The 21,446-nt window shown below is 40.2% G+C and overlaps 1 protein-coding gene across 5 annotated transcripts in view; it reads right to left on the bottom strand.

Annotated features, from left to right (window-relative positions):
- Positions 1-21,446, bottom strand: part of PRKAG2 (protein kinase AMP-activated non-catalytic subunit gamma 2) — a 257,853-nt gene that overhangs the window by 58,586 nt on the left and 177,821 nt on the right. For all 5 annotated transcript variants that reach the window (XM_075212151.1, XM_075212152.1, XM_075212153.1 and 2 more), the window contains one exon: positions 7,559-7,779. In XM_075212151.1, the coding sequence (XP_075068252.1) occupies positions 7,559-7,779 (221 nt within the window). The remainder of the gene's footprint in view (positions 1-7,558; positions 7,780-21,446) is intronic.

The following is a 21,446-nucleotide window of genomic DNA, read 5'->3' as shown; positions in this document are numbered from 1 at the left end:
AGCAGCACTGCTGGAGTAACAGTTTATGGAAAGGCCTTTCTGTCATTGTCTGAATTAGCGGTTTCTCAGTTGGCATTGGATGCATCAGTCTATTACAGAATTCTACTCAAAGTGGGGTTCAAAAAGCCCCTCGGGTGTTTTTCCCTTACTTTATGTATCTTCTAAATGAGAGGTTTCCTTAATAATTTGTATTAAATTGTTTTCATTTTTTGTAAGCATTGTGAGCCACCACCTTGTGAGCCCTGCAGGCACTGGAGAGGAATCGCCTGGTAAGAACAACAGGAAGTGTACTCTGAAAGTGGCACCTGATTGGATCTGGTGCTGCTTACAGTAGACAACTTCTGAATCTTACCTGGCGATCCCTCTAGTGTCTGCAGGGATCACAGGACTATGGCTCATGAAGTGATTGCAAGATAAGGGTCCTACTTTTCAGTGTTGGTGACTGTAAGGTACAGGATGGTGTTCCAAAGGAGGGACTCCACTGGAACGCTCCACGAGGGGGACTATATTTATTGGGGAAACTTCTCTTTGAGTGCAGTTCTACTCTAGTGTTTGCAACCAACTGAGTATAGTGCACTAAAAAAGTGATATGTTGGCTTGTGTAATTAATAAGAAAGGTGTCATTAAATTGTCTCCACAAAACACTAAGGCCCGCCCTTCAGCATACAGAGGTGAGGGAACATTTGTAAATCCCTAAGAATTACCTGCGTTTGTGCATTTATTTGATCTATATTTTCATTTGACCCTAAATCCCCATAATAGAGCACACCAGATTAAACAAATAACCCATATAAAAGTGTGTTTTTTCTATTTATTGAACATATATGTCCAATATTGTCATTATTGGAGATTTAATAACTGCTAAAACCTACTTTAGAATCAAAGACTTTAAAAAAACGTACCTGGTGGTGAATCTTACCTACCAGCTACGAGGAATACAGGCTCATACCTCTCTTGAACAACTCATTGATGTGAATATGGGCTGTCTGGCATGGACTGCTCACTTTATGCCACATTTAAATTGGCTTAAGTGGAAATCCCATTTTGGCCAAGCCCACCTATATCTCATCTGTCCTCCCCTCTTCCCCCTTCAATCTTACATTACGTGAAGCTGGGAGCCAATCCTGCTATGAGCCTGCAGAGCAATCAGTTCCCAGTGCAATAGTTCAGGTAATACCCTATTATGTATCTTCTAAATCAGAGGTTTCCTTTCAATAATTTGTATTAAATTGTTTACATTTTTCGTACGCATTACCTCAGCATTGATGCAAGTCCATAAATCAGAGGTTTTCAAACTGTTTAGGTACAATCTTAACTTTCATCACTATCTTCTCCCCCAGAGCCCAGCTTATTTAATAGCTATGAATGTAACATAGTAAGCTGGATACTGCTTTATGGCAAAGAAATCATTTAAACAAAACATTTATTTTACTTTCTCCAACATACTGTAAATGTCAGCTACTAACAATTCATCTTACAATATGCTATTGTCATCATAACATTCATACCAAAGGAGTGACACTAGGCAAGGGGAATAAATCACAGAGACACCCAGGTTACCGAACCACCAATGAAACCACCTGGAAGTGTCCACTTGTGCTATTTGGTACATAATTTATTGTATTACTACGTATCATCTCATATATACAGGTTATAGCCGTTCATAGCCGAATACGGCACTAAGCCATAACTCTCCCAACCTACATATAATACTGACAGCGGATAAAATCTTTCCATTTTACTTATTGATGGCTTACTCTCAGGATAGATCCATACTTATAGCAGACCTCTCTAAATTCCTTTACTGTTGTTGTTTTCAGACATCTGCTGGAAGATTGTTCCGATCATCTACTGGAAAATAATAAGTACTAAACACACACACACACTTCCCTCCTAAACCTTATGGACACTCTATGCTCTTGAATGTTTCATTTCCCCTATTGCCATCATGGATCTTTGGTCCGTAGTCTGAATAAAACAAAGAAGATCTACAAGAAACTGATTCCCCCATCTCAGGCGACGTGTCCCTATTTGTCCTATTTCACAAGCAGGCCCAGCTGTTAGCATCATTTTTTAAGGATGTGAGTGTTCAAATACGCACAGATTGGTCTGATTTATCGCTAGGGCAAATCCAGCTAAAGGGTTCAAATTTGCACCTGGACAAACCATGTTGCAGTGCAGGGGTGCAAATGCATATTTATTTTTTGCATGAATGTTTTTGCATATAGCACACAAATACTGGGCAGCTTATTCAACACTGCTATTTAGAGTTGAACAAGGATGCTCCCCCCTCTCACCTCTTAACCTGTCTGTATATCTTAAATTGATTCTATCTGCAATGCAACATGGTTTTGCCAATCTGCAATGTTGCACCAACTATCTGGATTTGCTCCTAACACTGAATAAGACCCATTATATGGCCACATTTGTTCCTTTCAAAATTATTTTATTTGACCTTCCGATACTGACCAGACTTGTTCTTGACTGATCACTTGCTTGTGGCCCTGACTCTGCCTTGCTATACGTTTTGGTACCAACTCTGCCCCCCCCCCCCCCTCCCTTTACCTGTACATTAATCACACATTCTGTCTCTTTGTATAATATCAGCTGCTGCCTAGTAAGTTTAGCTCTGGGTTCCCTGCAGCAAAATCCATCACTCCCTTGCAGGGATCCTGGGTAAAGCCAGCAACAATACCTAACAGCACAATTGCTTGCAACATAGTGGGTTCAAAGCAAAATAATTCATTACAGCTTGCTTAGCCTATGGATCCCACTGATGTTCCACTACCGGACATGATTCTACAGGACCTATCTGAGTAAAAACAGCAAAACAAACAGGACCAAATAATACATCTGTAGAGATATGGATGCTCCAAAGGCCTCATTGGCTCATTTTTTGTTTCAACTGCTTCTTCGGTTTCTGTACCCACTATATCGTTTCTTGCACCATCTGTGCCCAACCTCCACAATTCCCCACCTCTTGGTTACAGTGGTGATTCACAGGCCAATAGAAGCTTTTTTAACCAGAGATTAATTTCTTTTGAACTCCGACCTTGGAATTTGATGCCTGAACATCTTAAAGTAGCCTTCATAATCTTATTATCTCTTGCCTAAGCCTCTCTGTTGTAATTTATGCCTTTACCTCATACTTTCGTAAGGTCTTTGTCAAATCCAGCTCTATATCCTTTGCATTTCACTGCTTCTTGCATCTCACTTAAGACACCATGATCATAGGACAATGCAATTCAGCACGCCAGAAACAGAATTAGAAGCAATGAGGTTTAGTCGCTGCCTTCTGGCAAGATCTCTCTGAATATACCCTGGTTCCTTTGGCATCTCTCATCCACTGTCGATTTGATCACCTTGTGCAATAAGGTGGATCTCCATTTCAGAGAACATAACCAAGAGAAGGATTGCATCAGAAAAACTGTATTAATTTGGCTTCCAATATCCAACAACCCTTTTGACACCAATAACCAGGCCCGGCGCTCCCATTAGGCAACCTTAGGCAGTTGCCTAGGGCGCCGGGACCTGCAGGGCGCCGCTGACTAGATTTTCTAATCTAGTCAGCGGTTCAGCGGCTCGGGAACATAGTGCAGCGGCGGCGGGGTGCCGCCGCTGTTTTTCAATGTCTGCGGCGCATCTCACACATGGTCACTGACTGACGTCAGTGATCATGTGATAGTCTGTCCAGCGGCGCCTCTGAAGTATCACACTGTCTGTCCCGACGTCCCCCTCCCCTCCCCTCTCAGCATGCATCGCGAGAAGCAGCTAGAGGAAGAAAAGGTAAGCAAAAATCTAATTCTTTTTTTATTTAGTGTGTTCGGGGGCGGGGGTGCGGGCACGGGGGGCGTGGCGGCGGCAAAATTTTGCCTAGGGCGCCGCGAACCCTAGCACCGGCCCTGCCAATGACCCTATGCACATTCCTGCAGAAAAATTTTGGGTCTATGCTATTGATGAACTAGGTGTAATTCGTTTTAACCAATGTGCTCAGGTGCCAGGAAACTTGAATGCATAACTGGAGTAAGAGAGGTCACACTAGGATGGTACTGTAATGGTAAATGTCTTTACCTGCTTTCCAGGATTGTGAAGCAGCCAGAAGCTTATTCAAATATAGTCTAATTTAAATACTTGGAAATTGTGAAAACCTTGGCTCTTAGTGGTACTGACAAGAGTCTTGGAGGTAAATTTATCAAGCTGTGGGTTAGAAAAAGTGGAGATGTTGCCTATAGCAACCAATCAGATTCTAGTTATCATTTATTTAGTACATTCTATAAAATGACAGCTAGAATACGATTGGTTGCTATAGGCAACATCTCCAGTTTTTCAAACCCGCAGCTTGATAAATATACCAATTGGACTTTTGTCTTTGACTGGGCTCTGAACAAATTATTTCAGATGTTGTAGAATGCGTGTCCATTTACAGGGAGAATTTATCTCATTGACATTCCAAAACATTATACACCTTGTCATGATTTATCAAACTTAGAAGGTTTTGAGGGAGGCATCGCTATACACTAGTGCATGGGGGAAATATGGTGTTGCCAGGTGAGAATGAAGGGGCACAGAAAGGAGCAGGGAGAGGAACAAAGCAGGGAAGATGTGGGGAGGATAAATATCATAACCAAAATTATGTAAACAATTAACACAGAAGTTTAGTTACTTCCGACTTTCTCAAGGCGGAATCAGTGCCAAGTCCATGCTGGAAGGTTGTGTTTAAGGACTGTGTATTCCTTGCAGCACTCTCTCCAAATCAGGTTGTCATTGAATCTTGATTCGATTTTCCCCACTCAACAGCGCGATATGGAATTTACCAGCTGCATGAAGCAAAGCTGTAATGTCTCTGTTGCAATAAATCAGTATTTCTACCTTGAGGTCAGTAACTGAGACAAAATGGGCTTGAATTTGATTATTCACGGATGTGATAGTGAGACTAGTTGATTGGTTTTATCATCTGTGATGGAGCATCACTGTGGAGGTAAGATGGGGCCCTGTGGATTGTTTCTGGATGATTTCTCCATCAATAAGCTTTTTGCAAAGCAGAGAGCCTCTTAGGGGGATGTAAAGGATATTCGTCACTTCTAGCTAGGCTACGTTAATGTGTATTTCTTTATTGTAAAGATCTGTGCATATTTGGGAGAATTTTTTTAATATTACTGTGGGCCCAGCCTGTGTGCTCTCCACATCTGTAAGGGCAAATAAGTAGGGCTGCAAACCAGCTTCTGTGGCAACCAGGTGTCACGGCAATAGGGTTTCTGGGATCCAACTAGGGACCCTTGGGATGAGGTGGAAACTAGGAGGCCTGAAGAAGGTCTTACTCTTGGAGGAAGGATGTGCTCTATTCATGTTTACTAGATAATAAGAGGAGGAGGAATGCTGGACTGGACTAAGGGACTGGTATCTGGACCTGGTGGACTGGAACCTGGATGACGGAACAGAGGGATTGAACCCACAGCCAGAGACTCAGTACCTCCAAGGATCCAGAATCTCAGAAGATTATTGTACTAAAACTGGGACTGGAAAGGCTCAGAACTCAGGCAGCTGATTATTAGGGGTGACTACCTCCTGAGCTGTATACGCCTGGAACTAGCCCGGACAACTCAGAGACCCAGAGATTTACTCCAGAAGTTTGAAGACTACGAGCAGTAATGTACTACCCCAAATAGCCAGTATCGTGATGTCAAGTGCTTTCTACATAAATCTACTCAGCCTATTCTCCAGCATTTGTTGTGTCAATTATTATTGTGTCTAACCTTGCAAAACGTACCTGACTCGTTCTTGACAAATATTTGTGACCCTGACTCTTGACCAATTCCCTGACCAATTCTGCCAGCCTTGTATTAGATAGTTGTCACAATACCAAGGGAGAGGACTATCATGGTACCCAGATGCTCCTGGTAAACTCAGGAAGGCCCCTTTTGCTTTATCAGACTCCTATTAGGCACCAGGAGACAAGGTACTGGATAGGCATGCAGCACAGGAATAATAGTTCGCGTGACACTAACAATAAACCAGGTTTATTATAACCTACATGGAGGTTCATAGAAACTGTCACAACTAATATGATAAATAACCATAGACCACTCTAAAGTTGGGGATATATATATTTATATATGACGGCCATGAACTTGATATAATACAGCCGCAACGCTAATGAATGTAGTACTGGGGCGGACCATAAGTAAGCAGCCAATCAGAAGCAGCTAGATAGTGATATGTGTCATCAGCATTACAAATCTTTACTCCAGGCCTCCAATACCCACAAAAGCTACGCCTCCTAAGAAGTGTATCTGTACTCAACTTAAGGGACTGCAAGACTAAGGTATGCACATATTTAGATAATGATATATTTTGGCAGACAGTACGAAAATACATACATTTACACCCCAAATATGGACGTACATTCAACCCTAACTGAGGCCCACCCTATAAAAAGAAAGCCAAGTCATTTTAAGGGAAATGTCTACAATGGGCAAATATCTAGTATGCACTGCGTTTGGGAGCCAGACACAGATGTTAGTGGAAGTTAGTGAAGCAGTGTATCAAAAGACGATTAATGAGCCTAAAAGACATATATCAGCAAAGTATAGTGGGACCAGGAATTTGAATAAAAATGAAAGATTTCTCTTTGAAATAAGGACAATTGGGTAGTATTCACCCTAAGCATAGGGCTATGTAGTTCCTTCAGCTATGGAATGCCCAGTTAAAGCATCACACTTTCATTGTTATTCTAGTTTTAGTTACATTTTATAAAATGTTCTCATAGAATAACCTTAGATATACTGAGAATTCCGCATAGCGCCACCTAGTGATGTAGAATATGTTCTGCAATTGCACATTTCCCTTACAGCCTCACATCTATGTCACTAGCACATTGGATCACTAGTTAAAATGCACAGTCAACTCATGTATCATGATGTCATTGCTACAGGCTATTCATAACATGTATATAACAAAAGGGGAACTGTCACAGAGGTGATAGGGCCTTTTTGAGCATGGATGAGCTAGCCTGCTGGAGATTATGGGAAATGTAGACTTAAGCGCACAGTGTATGACTTGTTTAGTGTGAAGTATGCATATTTGCAGATTTTTTTCCTTACTCTGGGAGACCCAGTGCTCTTTTATTGAGCAAAGCCATATGTAATATATAGTTATTCCATGTAACGCAGCTCTGCCCCAAAATGTGACAGAGCTTTTCACCACATAATTGGTGACAATTGATTTTGGGAAAGGGAGAAGGGGAGAGGTCAGTGCAATATGCTGCATGGTAATTATTAATCTCATAAGCATGTGTGCTCCATTGTCCCACGCTGACTCCTTCAGCTGTCCATAGGCAGATATGGAGGAAAAAGTGGGAATACGCTGCTCTTTCCTCCCAATTTGTATTAATACACAGACCCCTAAGTATCTGTTATAAGGACCATTATAACCCTTTTTGTGCTTGCACTTGCTCAAGACAAACATGTGGTAGGTGACATGCAGAAGTAAATTTATAGCAATTTCAGGGAGCGGCCATTATTTTTCAGAGCTCTGAAGATAAATGTCAGAGATTACTTACTGTTTTTGAGGTAGTGCTGAGCGTTGACGATACTAACGAGGACTTTGTCATAGTTACTGGTAGGTGTGGTAGTGAGAACCTCTGGCCTGTGTCTGGTGGAGAGGAAAATGAGCGAAGTCTGGCCTCTAGCCTTTCTGGCTCATGCTTGTAGGATTCCAGGGGGAAGTTGGGCTGCTTGGTCACTTGTGTGGGAGTGGATGGGGAAGATGAGAGGCCTGAGGCTGTAGAACAAAAGAGGACAATATTACCATCAGTTAGACTACATGAGATGAACATCTGATATTTCCGGTCATATCTTTATCACATTAAGTGTTCTTATCACCTCACAATAGCACTAAGAGCCAAGGTTATCACAATTACCAAGCATTGGAATGAGGCTGGGTACAAACTACAGGGTTTTCAACTGATTACCGAGCCAATTACACAGTAAACAACTGTTCTACCTGTTATCGCATTAGTGTGTACGTTAAAACGATGAACAATTATTGTTCCAAAACACGTCATATAATTTCATTTGCTTTTTAAACCGGACTAAAAATCTCATTCAACGATGGAAAGATGTTGGGCAAATTCTGCAGCGTGTATGCACTCAGAGCTGGCAGTGTCCATAGATCTCTATGGAGTGTTCAGACTCACAATCTTTTCAGCTGATGGTTATGACAGATGAAGAGCACAGATCTGAAAGTAAATCTTGTAAAACGTGTTTAGTGTGTACAAAGGAATCAAATGGTTAACTATATCACATCGAGAGAAATTTTCTGTAGTGTGTACCCAGCCTTACAGTATTATATATAAAAAAAACACCTGATCGGCCAGAGGCTATAAGCACAGACCTAGGGTGGTAGCATGTTAAGGGCAGTTTACCAACTAGACGTTTTATTGTTCCAGTCCATACTGTATTCAAGTTTCCCAATGCTGTGTAAGCAACATTGTTCACTCACTGAAAGCTACAAACACTGCTCTCTCATCAGTGTTCTGATTGGACGCTGTGCACATCCAATCAGAGCACTTAGCCGGGTTAGCAGGTGGCACAAAACAGTCGAGTTAAAGCTGGTCACACATGTGGCAATTTTGTTGCACAGTTAGAATGATTTAAACCAACATGGCCTGAAACCGTTACATGCAAGAAACTCCAGCAACAACTGATAAAAAACTACAAAGATTCCATTTATATTGGTCCTGGCTGAAGTACAACTGTGAATTAGGTAGATATATAAAGGGACAGTTATACTTCTTATCTGATTAATTAGAAATGTCATATGTTTAAGGGGAGTATTTTCCATCATTTCATGTGGAAACTATAATTAACATCTATATTAAATTTTCCACTGTACTCTGCTACAAAGCAGGAGCACAGTCTATTTATTGTTGCAGAGGGAAAGTTCTCCTCGGTGCTCAGGAAGATAATTAGCTGTAGAGGATTCACATTCCATTACTTGTAACTTGTAAACCCTCAGGACCCAGAGAAAAGCCACTAAAATAGTTAAACAGCCTGAAAATCCTGGTAAGAGACTATTTTTTATGTCATATGTCTTACTTTCATGCAGCTACTAGGACATGTGGTTAACCACAAATTGATTTTGGCCAAAACATCAACATCCAAATACATCAATTGAACCTGTTTTTTTTCTTCTGGGGGTTTGGGGGCGGTTACATGCAACTACATGCCCATATCTTGTAGCAGAGTGGTCTATAATTGTATACTTAGATGCATACCAGCTCATTTTACTTATAAAGAATGCCAGTGAACATATGTAATTAAGTAATGTGTGTGTTTTATATACTGAACAGATATTGTTAGGTCATAAGTTATACTTCATAGCAACAGAAAAATACCTGTAGCTCAATGGTAACAAGGTTGATTAATAATAGTTGTAATGATACATGCAGGGGCATTATAGTTACAGACTAAATATGTTGCTGTAATTTGCCAGGCTTTCTTATAGGATCCTGAAATTGACCTTTCATCTGTTGACTTTTCTCTAATGTCCGATTCATAAAGAAGCATTCAAGAAACCATGGATATGCTCAACCCTTTACTGATCATAAAAGCAGGTCCGGCGCTCCCATTAGGCAAGGTTAGGCACTTGCCTAGGGCGCCGGGCTCTGGAGGGCGCCTGGAGGGTGCCACAGAATTCTAAAAGACTTTAAAACTGTGCGGCGACCGCTGACCATACCTGTCACGGGCGCCGCACAGCATTCAGATGCACGAGGAGGGGGGAAGAGGCTATTTTGTCACCACCGCCGCCTCTCTGCTCCGTCTCCTCCCCTCCACTTACTAGTGTCAGTGAGTGGAGGGGAGGAGACGGAGCAGAGAGGCGGCGGTGGTGAGACAAGGTAATGAGAGGAGGGAGGAGGGCCGCTTTTTTAAAAATGCCTAGGGCGCCGTGGACCCTAGCACCGGCCCTGCTTAAAAGACTCCATAATGAAATTTCAAAATATCGCTTTATCATTTTAACACGTTTTAAATTACTTATAAAGAAGCAATGGCGCCAAAAATGTAAAAGGTTTTATGTACAAATATAATGATTTGTAAAATTAAAAATAAAGTCTTTGTATGCAACAGGTCCTACTCTCAATCATTTGAATTAAAAAATATAATGAATGATTTCTGTAGTGTTTACACATTTATTGCTTTGTACTCTAGATTTAGCTAATTACATTTGATATGCAAATAAAACCTGACAACATGGCTCAGCATATTTTAAAATGAAATATATTGGAATTTCTGAGACACAAAAACCTTCAGCCTTGCTGGCTACATAAGTCAGCTGGCTAATTGGCTACCAAACTGGCCACTTAGTATGTACATCCAAAACAATTCAACACAATGGCATCTGTTTGAAGTCATTGGCTGACCATAAAATGGGAAGCATATTTTTCCAGCTTGCCCTCGGAATAGCCACTCTGTCCAATGGGGGCTTCCATGTGTGTGGCTGAACTGGAATCAGAACTGGTCATTTTGCAAGTTGGGCTAAGCTAATAGACTGCATAGTGTGTGGCCAGCATAAGAGTAAAGCATAATTAAATGTATTTGATGCAATTTTATTTTTATATATTAGTGTGCTTTAAATGTTTTTACATATGTTCCGCTTAAGGTAAGCTTTAGTCTTTGTGGTGTGTACATCTAGCCATATTGGTTTATACATATATTGACCGCCTCTTGATCCCAATCTCAGTCAGCAGTTACCTCACTTCAGGGTTATGCTAGAGTCACAGGATCCACCAATCTAGTGATGGTTGTACAGATGCTAACAAGCCAAGTAAGGGTCAAGTCAGCACTGGAGTGGACCTCTCCAACAATGAAGGCCCACTGCAGAGTTGAAAATTTATAGAATTTATGTAACAACCGTATTCCACACTCTAAATATGCCATTATCTACAAGGTATACAGCTATACTTTGTTAATTGTTTTAAAAAAAATCAGTGAAAGGTAAAATTACTTTTCTCATATTTTTCTTGCATCAAAAATGCAACTTGATGATAAGGCCAACCTGTAGCAAGTACAACTAGGCCACTTATTGTGATGGATACCCTGGAGACCATCTTTCTGAACATATATAGCCAGGGATAGGAGCTCAATAAACCATAGAACCCTGATTACAATGAAAACAACTGTATCCACCTTTGGCAGAAAGCCCTCATAGATGATTTTCTCAAGAATAATCCATAATGTTCTTTACCTTTGACAAGATCACCACCACCTAGGTCAGTATGAGTGCTGGATGACTCCCTTTCTTTGCACATGTATGGCCAAAGCCAGTGCTCGCATTGGTAAAAAGCCAGAGCGGATATTGTACCATCCCTCAGGACAGGCAAGGCAGCAGTGGTTCTTCCCCTGGCTTGTCTGTGGACAGCACTCATTACTCTCTGAACTGGCACTGTGTTTAACCCATAACAAGGCTCTTACAAAGTCAATGGAGATGGGTTTGTGAACTATATACAACTTCATCCAAAGAGGATGAAATTAGGACTAAGTAAGGCAGGACAACTGTAGTTTACCACTCCCAACAATAGTGGAATTAGGGGCATTGAATACTGTATCTGTTATATTTGCTCCATTCAGGAATAGTCACAGTGTTTTCTTTAAGTGATAACAATTGGAATATCCAACAATCCAGTGATCATCAATAACAGAGATAGATAACTATAGTCTACTTAAACCCACGAGGGACTACCAAATAAATTGAGAAAGGTGCAGCAACATGGAAAACCCCCCAATAAACTATCTGTATTCTCAGCCTGAGCTGGAGCTTCACTGTTTAACTCAACATTGGTGCTAATATTAGTTTTATGACTACTGTATGACCTCAGGTGGTGCATACACCTGTGCTGTAGAGAACAGATGATGGAGACAGGCATAGCAGAGGAGAGGTTGTTTGAGGACTGATATTGCATTGTACTAAAAAAATGTCAAACTTGAGGTATAATACATGACAAATAGTTGAACCTCTCTTTAGAAAGTAGGGGGAAAATTTTGTCTTACAAAGGCTCTCACAAACTAATCAAGCAGAACAAATGATGTAATAAGAAAGTGCACAACATCGAAGAAGCAGAACAAACTAGCCAGCAGTATCAGCAATGTCTGGAATGGAGAACAAAAGTTAAGTAAGCATATCATACATAATTCCTGTGGGCCTTTTCCATTAAACTGCTGTATGAAGGAGCTATTGAATAATGAATGTAACAAAAAAATAGTATCAACTTATTTTAATGTGTCCTTGCCTTAGTTTGTTATGTTTTGTGTGTGTTTTTTTGTCTTCATCTATTTCATTTAAGCAGATTATGGGAGCTATTTAATTTCACGCCCAAAACAGGGTACACTTTTACCTTCACCCCATTCACTTCCTCCCTTTTTTAACTCACATTGAAGTAAAAAAGAACCTTTTGTTCCCACATTACTTTCCTAAACAAAGTGCAGGGTGGGGGCATTAAAAGAGCTATTCCACTCATGTCATACAAAGGTATGACCCCTGTTGGGTGGTGAATGAGCACTGGTACATAGTTTTACAGCGCTGAGCGTACACAGGTGCACAGGTCCATTGAGCAAGTTCATGGGCCATTTGTGGATACAATATATATAGAATATATAGGGAATCACTGACATTTTGATAACGGCATGTTATGCACAAGTGAAAACTTCACACAAACCAAAGACTAATATGCCATTAGGATCAGCTGCCACCATTTTTATCGTGATATACTGATTGTTACTCATTTATGTCTCAAATATCTCCTTATATTAAAAAGACATCAGGGGGTAAATATATCAACCTCCAACTCTAGCAAATCCCCGATATTCGGCAATGTGTTTATAGGCAAAACTTGTCTTTAAATAAATTGCCGTTTTAAATTTAACCAGCAGAGTCACCGAATATCGGTGATTTGCTAGAATCAGTGGTTAATACATGTACCCCCAGGACTGCTGAAGTGCCCAGGACAAATATTTAACGTTTCTTTTTTGAAAAGTTAATTTATATGACTTATGAATTATTTACCGCCTTGGTGGAGCAAGGGATTTAGTTGAAATTGATTGGAAAAAAAAAAAATCGGATTTCTGCCACACAAGGTAAATTTCCATATCTAAAATGTCCTGAAGCACCATACAAATAATAAACACCTTGAAATGTCACAATTTTTAACCATAACTGATTATTTTATAGCAAAACAACATCTTGCAGGATCAGGGCCTGATCAACCAACAGACAGATCAGGCTGCAGCCTGGAGCTCTGGATTCTGGGGAGAGGCGCAGCAAATATGGAATTTAACTCCCCCATCCCCCAATTTTTTGCTGCACAAACGAGCAAAAGAGAACACCAGGAAGTCATAGCTGAAAGAACAGGTAAGAATAAGAGGATTAGAATTCTGCATAATAGTTCTGAATATTCCTATTCCTATATGCCTGAATATTCATTAATACGTTTCAGATATATGCCCTATATGATAAGCTGAACTATGTGCTTTAATTGGTTGTTGTGCATATGCAATATGATATATTATTTGTTGCTGAATCCAAATGTAAATATTGGGGGGTGGGGGTGCTGCTGGTGTATTGGCGCCGGAACCCATAATCAGGCCCCGTTCACGCTGGTATCTGGTACATGATTGCACCTATACAGCAGCAGCAAGAAACAACCCTAATCTGCTATCATCCACGCATTTTGCAACTTTGTCTTAGGAAAATAGATTCACAGTCTACAAATACATTTTTGTGATGTAACAATGGCACTTGTCGCCCTCTTGCGCTGCACCACCAATATTTAATTGAACCCCTATTGTATATGATTGACATCACTGCTGCTGACGTCATTCCTAGTGACCTAGGCTGATCTGGGTGCATTATTATTAACAAAGGTTATTCTCACGTAAAGAGACGTATTAACCAGTTGCAACGTGCCTACTAAATGTGTTGTAACCCATAGCAAACAACCCCATGACGGCTATTTTTTTTAACACAGATGAGACAACAAAAATAAACCTCTCACTGATTACTATTGGTTATAGGACACTTGTGTACACTGCTTTGACTTCATTAAAAATACAATATATTGAGTCACAGAGCACCTGGTCATACCTCCAAACAGCCAGATTCTCGCAGGACAGTCCCTATTTCCTGAGGTATATAAAAATGGAGACACAAACACTTCAAATTACAGCTTGACCATTATGGATCTGAGGTGTGACTAATTTTGTCCCACTGTTTATCCCAACATTTTGAACAATGTGACAATATACCAATGGGTGTAGTCGGTTTATAAAGTACATATGGACAGACACACTGACTGGGCAAGCATATTAAACTCATGTTAAACAACATATGATTTTTTATCATATGTGTAGCATTGTCTTACTATTTACACCAAATTAATAATGCAAGACTGCACATATAATACACTTTAAAACTTTTCACAAATATTAGTAATTAGATATTTTAATAAATCTACCTCTTAGGACGCTGATGCGGAAGTGATACTTAAATGTAAATTGTTTTGTTACCTTAAGCACAAAAGCACACACAGTGCACATTAATAATGAATAACATTGAGACGTTAATAATCCTTGAAATTATTCTTTTGCATTTGGCAAAGCAATTTCTTGCCCGTTAAAAAGAAAATAAGAAGGCCCTGGCTGGTGAATTTATAAGCAGGGTGTGAGAGACATCCTAACCTGCATTCAGTCTATAACAACGGCCTTATCCCTTCATCTGAAATGTTCTACTTTATTGTGAAAATTCCTTAAGTGTTATATCTGTAGCACTGTGCAACCGGAATAATCTGCCAGTCGCTTGGTGCTTATATAAACATCTACTGAATATAACAGTGGAACACGTTAAATGGTTACTGTATATAATAACAATATAATAACAATGGGCCTGATTCATTAAGGATCTTAAATGAAGAGGTATCTTATTTCAGTCTTCTGGACAAAACCATGTTACAATGCAAGGGGTGCAAACTAGTTTTCTGTTTTGCACATAAATTAAATACTGACTCTTTTTTTAATGTAGTGAATCAATGAGTTTCAATGAATCAGGCCCAATATCTTTGCATCATGCAGTTCAATAATTCTTTTAATCACTATTTAGCAAAGGCCCTGTTGTTGGCTTAATTGAGAGTCCCACCCTGGGAACATCAGACGATCTTTGCTGAGATTATAGGATTTAAATACCTGGTCTGACGACCTAAGGAAGAGTCATGGGGGTATATTTACTAAACGTCGGGCTTGAAAAAGTGGAGATGTTGCCTATAGCAACCAATCAGATTCTAGTTATCATTTATTTAGTACATCCTACAAAATGACAGCTAGAATCTGATTGGTTGCTATAGGCAACATCTCCACTTTTTCAAACCCGCAGTTTAGTAAATATACCCCATTGAGAGTTATCACAAGTTCAAGTTCCCCTCAAGTTAACTGTTCCACTCACCTTGAGTAGTGATATTTGAGATGAGTGTCACATTAAAGTTCAAGCTATATGACATAGCCTTGCTCTTGCTGGATATCAAGTGGAGAGATAGTGCTGACTTACCCTGTGATTGTAGGTGAAGTGAGCTGCATCCAAGAGGCTAGCAACCCTTTTAGAGCTAAAGGAGCTGAGAAGTTACCGGAAGTTCTAGCAGGTATGCTAGTTCCAATAGTACGCCAAGTCCGACACCATCAGTTTGACTTCCAGAGAGAGTGCAGAGACAGACTGCTAGAGTAAAGCTACAGGTGTACCTGTGGATTGTGTTACCCACCTGAGTGAGAACAGGTTTTACAGTGGTATGGAGGTGAAGGTGCTTCTCACACATGCACCTACATCTTGATTTAATTTTTATTGGACTGTATCAGTTCTATTTTCTCATCTCTAAGGCTCTGTGGGGTTTAAAATGTAAAAGAACTCCTGTACAAGCCAATTCTCAAACCCGTTCAGTATGAGATGACACAGGTGTACTTGTACATTACAAAACTCAAATGTAGAACAATGGACGCCACACAATTGCTCGATAAAAACACATTCCTTTATTTACTCCTCCAGCAAATATTACTCCTCCAGCAAATAATGTGAACCATTGTTGACATACTTTATTACATGCAATTAAGTTAAATGCTGGAGGAGTAAATAAAGAAGTTCAATCTTCATCAAGAGTTGGTTTGGTGCTCATGCCAACATCAGTGTGTACTGCACCACTACACCTGTGTCATCTCAATGATGGAATTGATTATTTAACTTGCATGTGCAGGGACCCATTTACACTTTAAACCCCATAGAGTCTGTGAGAGCAGAAAAGAGAGCTGAGTTAGCCTAAGAGAAACCATAGAAAGAGGTGGGTGCATATGTGAGAAGCACATACACCACCACACCAGTGTAAAAGGGCCTACATGCAGTGTCTGACTGGGGTACGAAGGGGCCACCGGGGGACTGCAATGCTAGAGGCCCACCAGAGGGGGTGTGGCAGGCCATCATAGAGGCGAGAGCAGACACTAGAGGGGGAGTGGTCCAGAGAGTTCCGAGTTGTACGAGTACATATGACCGAGCGTAGGTAAAATCTGTGGAATATTTTCAGATTCCATCAGCAGAATCATCTTACATAGTTCAACCCTATCAAGTATGTAGAGTCATGGCTACATGTGATTCTACAGTGGATACTAACAGCAAGCAGTGATCACGAGAATTTGAAGGTATGTACGGACTATGGAAGCTTCTAAAAATCTTGCATCAACTTGTAACTTTATATGAGTATCAATGAGATAAAACTAAAACAAAAAAACACCAAGTACAGGGATACCAAATATGTGTATGTCATTTAGGGTATCATGGATACATAACACCTAGCAAAAAAATTGAGTTTATTTATTCATGTTTTATACTATATTAAAAAAAAGTCATATCTGTCCCAAAAAACAAACAATGTGACACAGGGGTGTAACTAGAATGGTTTGGGACCAATAGCAATATTGTCATGGGGCCTCCTATGCACCATCATAAAACCAAAATCTGCTCCATCCCCGGTCTGTATCCAAAAGGGCAGAATAGTAATTGTAATAGAAGCAATCTGAATTAGTCTGAATTATATGTACACTCGTTTTATACTCACTATTTTCCAGATCATATATGTCTGGATAAACTGTCTGGATAAACTAGTTATGAAGACATATTAAGTTTGTACCTTAAGTCACATTTTTTAGATGTTGCCTATAGCAACCAATCGGATTCTAGTTACCATTTATTTAGTACAGTCTATAAAATGACATCTAGAATTTGATTAGTTGCTACAGGCAACATCTCCACTTTTTCAAACCCGCAGTTTAGTAAATATACCCCCCAGGACTTTCTCTGCTCTCCCTGATATTTATTTATTGGATTGAAATTTAGGAGTTGTCAATCTGTCTATTTTTTAGGGATGGGCACCGGCGACTTTTGAGGTCTCGTGTTTTGTGTTTTGGATCCGGATTTTCGTTATTTTTGAGGTTCGGATTTGTCTCGCAAAACACTTGACGAAAGGTCTCGGTTCGGATTTAAGGTATTGGATTCGGATTTTTTTTGAAAAAAACATAAAAAGTTTAAAAATCAAGTTTTTGGGCTTATTTTCACTCCTAGGCTATTATTAACCTCAATAACATTCAATAACAAGCATTTCCACTAATTTACAGTGTATTCTGAACACCTCACAATATAGTTATTAGTCCAAAACGTTGCAAAAAGGTATCTTTCTGGACTGCGTAGAGGAGTGGGTCACCACAATATCTTAAAAACCCTGAACTTTTATGATTCGCACCAATAATTGTACCTGGACTGCGTAGAGGAGTGGGTCACCACAATATATTAAAAACCCTGAACTTTTATGAATCGCACCAATAAATGTACCTGGACTGCGTAGAGGAGTGGGTCACCACAATATATTAAAAACCCAGAACTTTTATGAATCGCACCAATAAATGTACCTGGACTGCGTAGAGGAGTGGGTCACCACAATATATATAATAAGAAAACCATCAACTTGTTTGATTCGCACCAATAAATGTACCTGGACTGCGTAGAGGAGTGGGTCACCACAATATATTAAAAACCCTGAACTTTTATGAATCGCACCAATAAATGTACCTGGACTGCGTAGAGGAGTGGGTCACCACAATATATATAATAAGAAAACCATCAACTTGTTTGATTCGCACCAATAAATGTACCTGGACTGCGTAGAGGAGTGGGTCACCACAATATATTAAAAACCCTGAACTTTTATGAATCGCACCAATAAATGTACCTGGACTGCGTAGAGGAGTGGGTCACCACAATATATTAAAAACCCAGAACTTTTATGATTCGCACCAATAATTGTACCTGGACTGCGTAGAGGAGTGGGTCACCACAATATCTTAAAAACCCTGAACTTTTATGAATCGCACCAATAAATGTACCTGGACTGCGTAGAGGAGTGGGTCACCACAATATATATAATAAGAAAACCATCAACTTGTTTGATTCGCACCAATAAATGTACCTGGACTGCGTAGAGGAGTGGGCACTGGGCACCACAATAAAATATATAAAAAACCTTCAACAGGTCTGCATTACACTACACATACGGCTGCTCCTCCATCCTCTCCATCATATACATGTTGGAGTTTTAGCGTGTGACAACCTCTTGTTTTTGATAATGTCAGTGCATTTTGAATATTTTTCAATTTGCCCCACACCACTGAATGTACTTTATCTATGATACGCATCTATCTATCTTGACTGCGTAGTGTGGTGGCCCCGGTACACAATTTGGTACCGAGGCCACAATATAATTAAAAAACCCTCCACGTGTCAGAATTCCACCAAACAAGTATCTGGACTGCGTAGTGGGGTGGCCCCGGTACCCAACTTGATACCGGGGCCACAATAAAATAAATACACCCTCCACGTGTCAGAATTCCACCAAACAAGTATCTGGACTGCGTAGTGGGGTGGCCCCGGTACCCAACTTGATACCGGGGCCACAATACCTCCTCCAAACATGCTACAGACAATTCGTCATTGAGATCCCATTAAGTATGTTAAAGACAGACAGGGTCCAAGTGTTATTAGTTGACTTTGTAAAGAAAAAAACTGTCCCTGTTGCACATAGTCGTGCAATGAAGACTTACTTTTTCATTTAAAGGCACGATCTTTCAAGTGTAGTGTTTGTAAGTCTAAGTCATATTATACTTTTGGTAAAATTGGTTTTTTTTGTTCCTCTTTATGTTAATTAATTAGTAATAGAATTAAAGTAGGAAATAGAATTAAATAGAATTAAAGTAGGAAATAGAGTGGTATAGAGTTGTAGTGTGGTATAGATAGAGTGGTCCACACAATATAATAATAAAACCCTCAACTGGTCTGAATTCCACCAAACAAGTATCTTGACTGCGTAGTGTGGTGGCCCCGGTACACAATTTGGTACCGAGGCCACAATATAATTAAAAAACCCTCCACGGGTCGGAATTCCACCAAACAAGTATCTGGACTGCATAGTGGGGTGGCCCCGGTACCCAATTTGATACCGGGGCCACAATACCTCCTCAAAACATGCTCCAGACAATTCGTCATTGACAGACCCCAGACAGACAGGGTCGTAGTGTTATTGTTTGACTTTGTAAACCCAAAAAAATGTCCCTGTTGCACTTGCACATAGTCGTGCAATGAAGACTGACTTTTTCATTTAAAGGCACGATCTTTCAAGTGTAGTGTTTGTAAGTCTAAGTCATATTATACTTTTGGTAAAATTGGTTTTTTTTGTTCCTCTTTATGGTAATTAATTAGTAATAGAATTAAAGTAGGAAATAGAATTAAATAGAATTAAAGTAGGAAATAGAGTGGTATAGAGTTGTAGTGTGGTATAGATAGAGTGGTCCACACAATATAATAATAAAACCCTCAACTGGTCTGAATTCCACCAAACAAGTATCTTGACTGCGTAGTGTGGTGGCCCCGGTACACAATTTGGTACCGAGGCCACAATATAATTTAAAAACCCTCCACGTGTCGGAATTCCACCAAACAAGTATCTGGACTGCATAGTGGGGTGGCCCCGGTACCCAATTTGATACCGGGGCCACATTACCTCCTCCAATTTCCAAGTGTAGTGTTTATAACATCTTAACACTACACTAATTCTAGCACGTCAAAACCTCTTGTTTTAAATGACAGGGCATTTAACTTTTGATTTAATTTATTGAATTTGTTGGCATTTTCTTTTACTTTTTGAACATGGCAAACGACTGTTGAATGGTCACATAATGCCAAAAAAAAAGGTGCAAGATGGAATTGTCCTTGGGCCCTCCCACCCACCCTTATGTTGTTGAAATAGGACATGCACACTTTAACAAACCAATCATTTCAGCGACAGGGCCTACCAAACAACTGTGGCTGAAATGATTGGTTTGTTTGGGCCCCCACACCAATAAAACAATTCATCTCTCCCTGTACAAACTAAACAGGCTCTACTGAGGAAAGATGTCGTCCTTATCCTCAACCTCTGATTCCTCTCCCCCTACAGTGTGTACTTCCTCCTCCTCACACATTATCAATTCGTCCCCGCTGGACTCCACAACCACAGTCCCTCTGTACTGTCTGGAGGGCAGTGCTGTACTTCATTGAGGAATTGATTATTCATTTTTATAAACATCATTTTTTCAACGTTGTGAGGAAGCAACCTCCTTCGCCGCTCACTGACCAGGTTCCCCGCTGCACTAAAAACTCTTTCCGAGTACACACTGGAGGGGGGACAACTCAGTTAAAAAATAGAGCCAGTTTGTACAGGGGCTTCCAAACTGCCTTTTGGAGTTCTACCACGTCACTACCTCTAGTTAATTTAGATTGCAAGGCTTGTAAATATAAATACTTTGAAGATTAAAAAAAAGCAGGCTGCACAGACTGTGGAGCTAGAAAGTGAAATTAAATGGACCACGTTACTTTGGTGGCTATCTATGCCCCCCCCCCCCGCCCTACACTTGTAGTTGAATATAAATAAAGCAGCCTGCATAGACTGTAGAACTAGCAATTCAAATATACAAAGAAATGGACAAAGGCAGTTTGGTATCTGTCTGCATCAGATCCCCTCTCCACTAGGAGTAAAACAGAAAACTTTTCAGCCGTTATATAATCTAGAATATAAATAGAAATTGAGAAATGCAATTTGGTATCTGTCTGCATCATAATCATCAACATCCTCCTCAGCGCCAGCTACATCAATATCCTCCTCCCAGTGCACAACATTCACACCTTCATTAGCCAAATCTGTAACTGGACTGTGGGTGATCCTTCCAGCATATGCAGAGGGCGTGCTGCAAATGCTGGATGGAGTCACCTCTTCCCGTACAGTGATGGGAAGGTCAGGGTTCACAACCAACAACACCCTTGGACTCGCCTTGGGGATTTGTGAT

The sequence above is a fragment of the Mixophyes fleayi genome, chromosome 5, assembly GCF_038048845.1.
Source record: "Mixophyes fleayi isolate aMixFle1 chromosome 5, aMixFle1.hap1, whole genome shotgun sequence".
NCBI lineage: Eukaryota > Metazoa > Chordata > Amphibia > Anura > Limnodynastidae > Mixophyes > Mixophyes fleayi.
Note: the sequence above shows the minus strand (reverse complement) of the source record. Positions and strands in the feature narration are given on the sequence as shown.